Source organism: Perkinsus marinus (genome assembly GCF_000006405.1).
Source record: "Perkinsus marinus ATCC 50983 genomic scaffold scf_1104296959216, whole genome shotgun sequence".
In the NCBI taxonomy this organism is placed as follows: domain Eukaryota; phylum Perkinsozoa; order Perkinsida; family Perkinsidae; genus Perkinsus; species Perkinsus marinus.
The window spans coordinates 110,926-112,833 of record NW_003206506.1 but is presented as its reverse complement, the minus strand read 5'-3'; the positions used below and the strand labels follow the sequence as shown (position 1 = coordinate 112,833).

At 50.0% G+C, this 1,908-nt stretch overlaps 1 protein-coding gene across 1 annotated transcript in view; it reads right to left on the bottom strand.

The window, feature by feature from the left end:
• Pmar_PMAR026520 (transport protein, putative) overlaps positions 1-786 on the bottom strand; it is a gene marked incomplete at its 5' end in the record, with an annotated part of 3,077 nt that extends 2,291 nt beyond the window's left edge. The window contains 5 exons of the mRNA XM_002773224.1: positions 35-219; positions 266-340; positions 389-482; positions 534-632; positions 680-786. Of these exons, the coding sequence (XP_002773270.1) occupies positions 35-219; positions 266-340; positions 389-482; positions 534-632; positions 680-786 (560 nt within the window). The remainder of the gene's footprint in view (positions 1-34; positions 220-265; positions 341-388; positions 483-533; positions 633-679) is intronic.
• Between the last annotated feature and the right edge of the window lie 1,122 nt (positions 787-1,908).

The following is a 1,908-nucleotide window of genomic DNA, read 5'->3' as shown; positions in this document are numbered from 1 at the left end:
ATATGCCTTAGGCATGTCCTGGTTGCCTGAGCACACATCATGTTCTACTCCTCTCACTGTACGAGCTCTACCGAGTTCGTGGACGTAGCACATAGTCCCGAAGGTGATGAGACCGACTAGCGCGTCCGGAGGCATCATAGACAGACATTGCTGTAGGGAGTCCTTCAACTGCTCCAACTCCTCCTCGTAGATGGACGTATCCACAGTAAAGAGGAACACCTGGCAACACTCATGATGAGGGATTGAATCCGTACAAGAGATCTACTGGAGGCTGAGCGGACTGGTTTGGAAGGATGTACTCGATAGTAGTGTACTGTGGTTGGAGCTCAGCAGGCAACATCTGAAATCGAACCAATCAAGTGAAGTAGTCACCATGAGCTGTTACTACCGTCTCAGAGATAACCTGAGCGTACATCTGCGGGAAGGAGTTACGCTGGAGACAGAAGGGGCATGCCCACGTCTTGGACCTCAGGTCCACCACACTGAGAAATAATCGATCAACAATCAAGGAAAGACAGAGCGGCTATTAATACCAATAGGGATTCAATATGGCGTTGCAGTCGCGGGTTCGACACTGTACAGGTTCATATTCGAAAAAGTTGAGGTTACTCGTCTGCTTCAATGGAGTGTATCTGAGTACATATCAAATACTGGCAGTAAAACTCTTTCCCCTGAGTACAGAGCTCCCATAGGCACAACTATCCTGGTATGGTCGAGCTTATTGGTCGGCCAGACGTTCCAACTCAAACGAATGCCATTCAGATTATCCTGCTCTGAGTAGTCCATAGTGTAACGACTCCAACTGGTGGAAGAATCAATTCATGCAGTGCTACACTATCCGATCTAGAGACCGGCCAATATGGTTTTTACTGCATCAATTTCATTTAGTTTTCACGTGAGAACGCGCCGAACGGAAGCTTCCAGGCCTGCAACGGTAACCATAAGTTTACTCTTGACTCCACCACACCTTCATACTGTCCAAAGCAGTATAATCTCGATGAAAAAGCGCGCGCCCGAGTTATCGATAATCAGCGCTGATAAGAGTCTATAGCCATTCAGTCTTATGGCGTGCGCTCCCTGTAGCGTAAAGCTCGCTCTCGCCCGACCGTTTCAAATATTGTCCGTTCAAACCATTGTTCGGATCCCGTGGATCTATCTGATCTGTCTGCACTCAACCTCCACTAACTATTGAATCCTTATGTCCGGTTCTGCATCGAGTTCTAGTCCTCCGGAAGCCTTCGACCAGCACTTCCTTAACAACTTGGGGGCTGCATGCCGAGAATCCATATCCAAGAACGAGAGACTGCTGTCCAAGTGCTTCCAGGACATTGAAGCTGGTTCTACCGTCGACGTTCAGATCATTCTGAGAAACACCTCTGATGCCCTTACGCCTGTGAAAGCAATGTCCGTACCCGGCCCTATAACGGCCCCGGCGTCGGAATCGGCTACAGGCTCGGGGTCCTCAAGCTTGCCCGCTGGAAGCGAACACGCGAGCTCTGATCAATCAGATGGCGTCTCAGTAGCCCCGGTGGTTGTTGTAACGACTTCATTGACTTCGGTCTTCGAAGCAGTATCAGCCGATCTCTGCCGCCTTGCTGATGACCATCTACTCAGCTGTGACCTTCCCTCATGGGTGACTCCGGTCTCACGACAACTTGCGAGAGTTATCATTAACCTCTCCTCATCGGATCACTATCAGATTCGATGGACAGTTGCCATTCCGACCCAAGCACAGCTGAAACGTGAATCGGTCGCTGCTATCAGTGAGCATCGCTCTCACTGCATGGCACAATCATCTCAAGCCAACACGAATGCCATACCTGGTGTTCCCACGGCAGTGAACAGGCTAACACCTATCACTCCACCGGTGCTGTTGTTACCACTTCACAACAGCAATCGGTCTCCCAA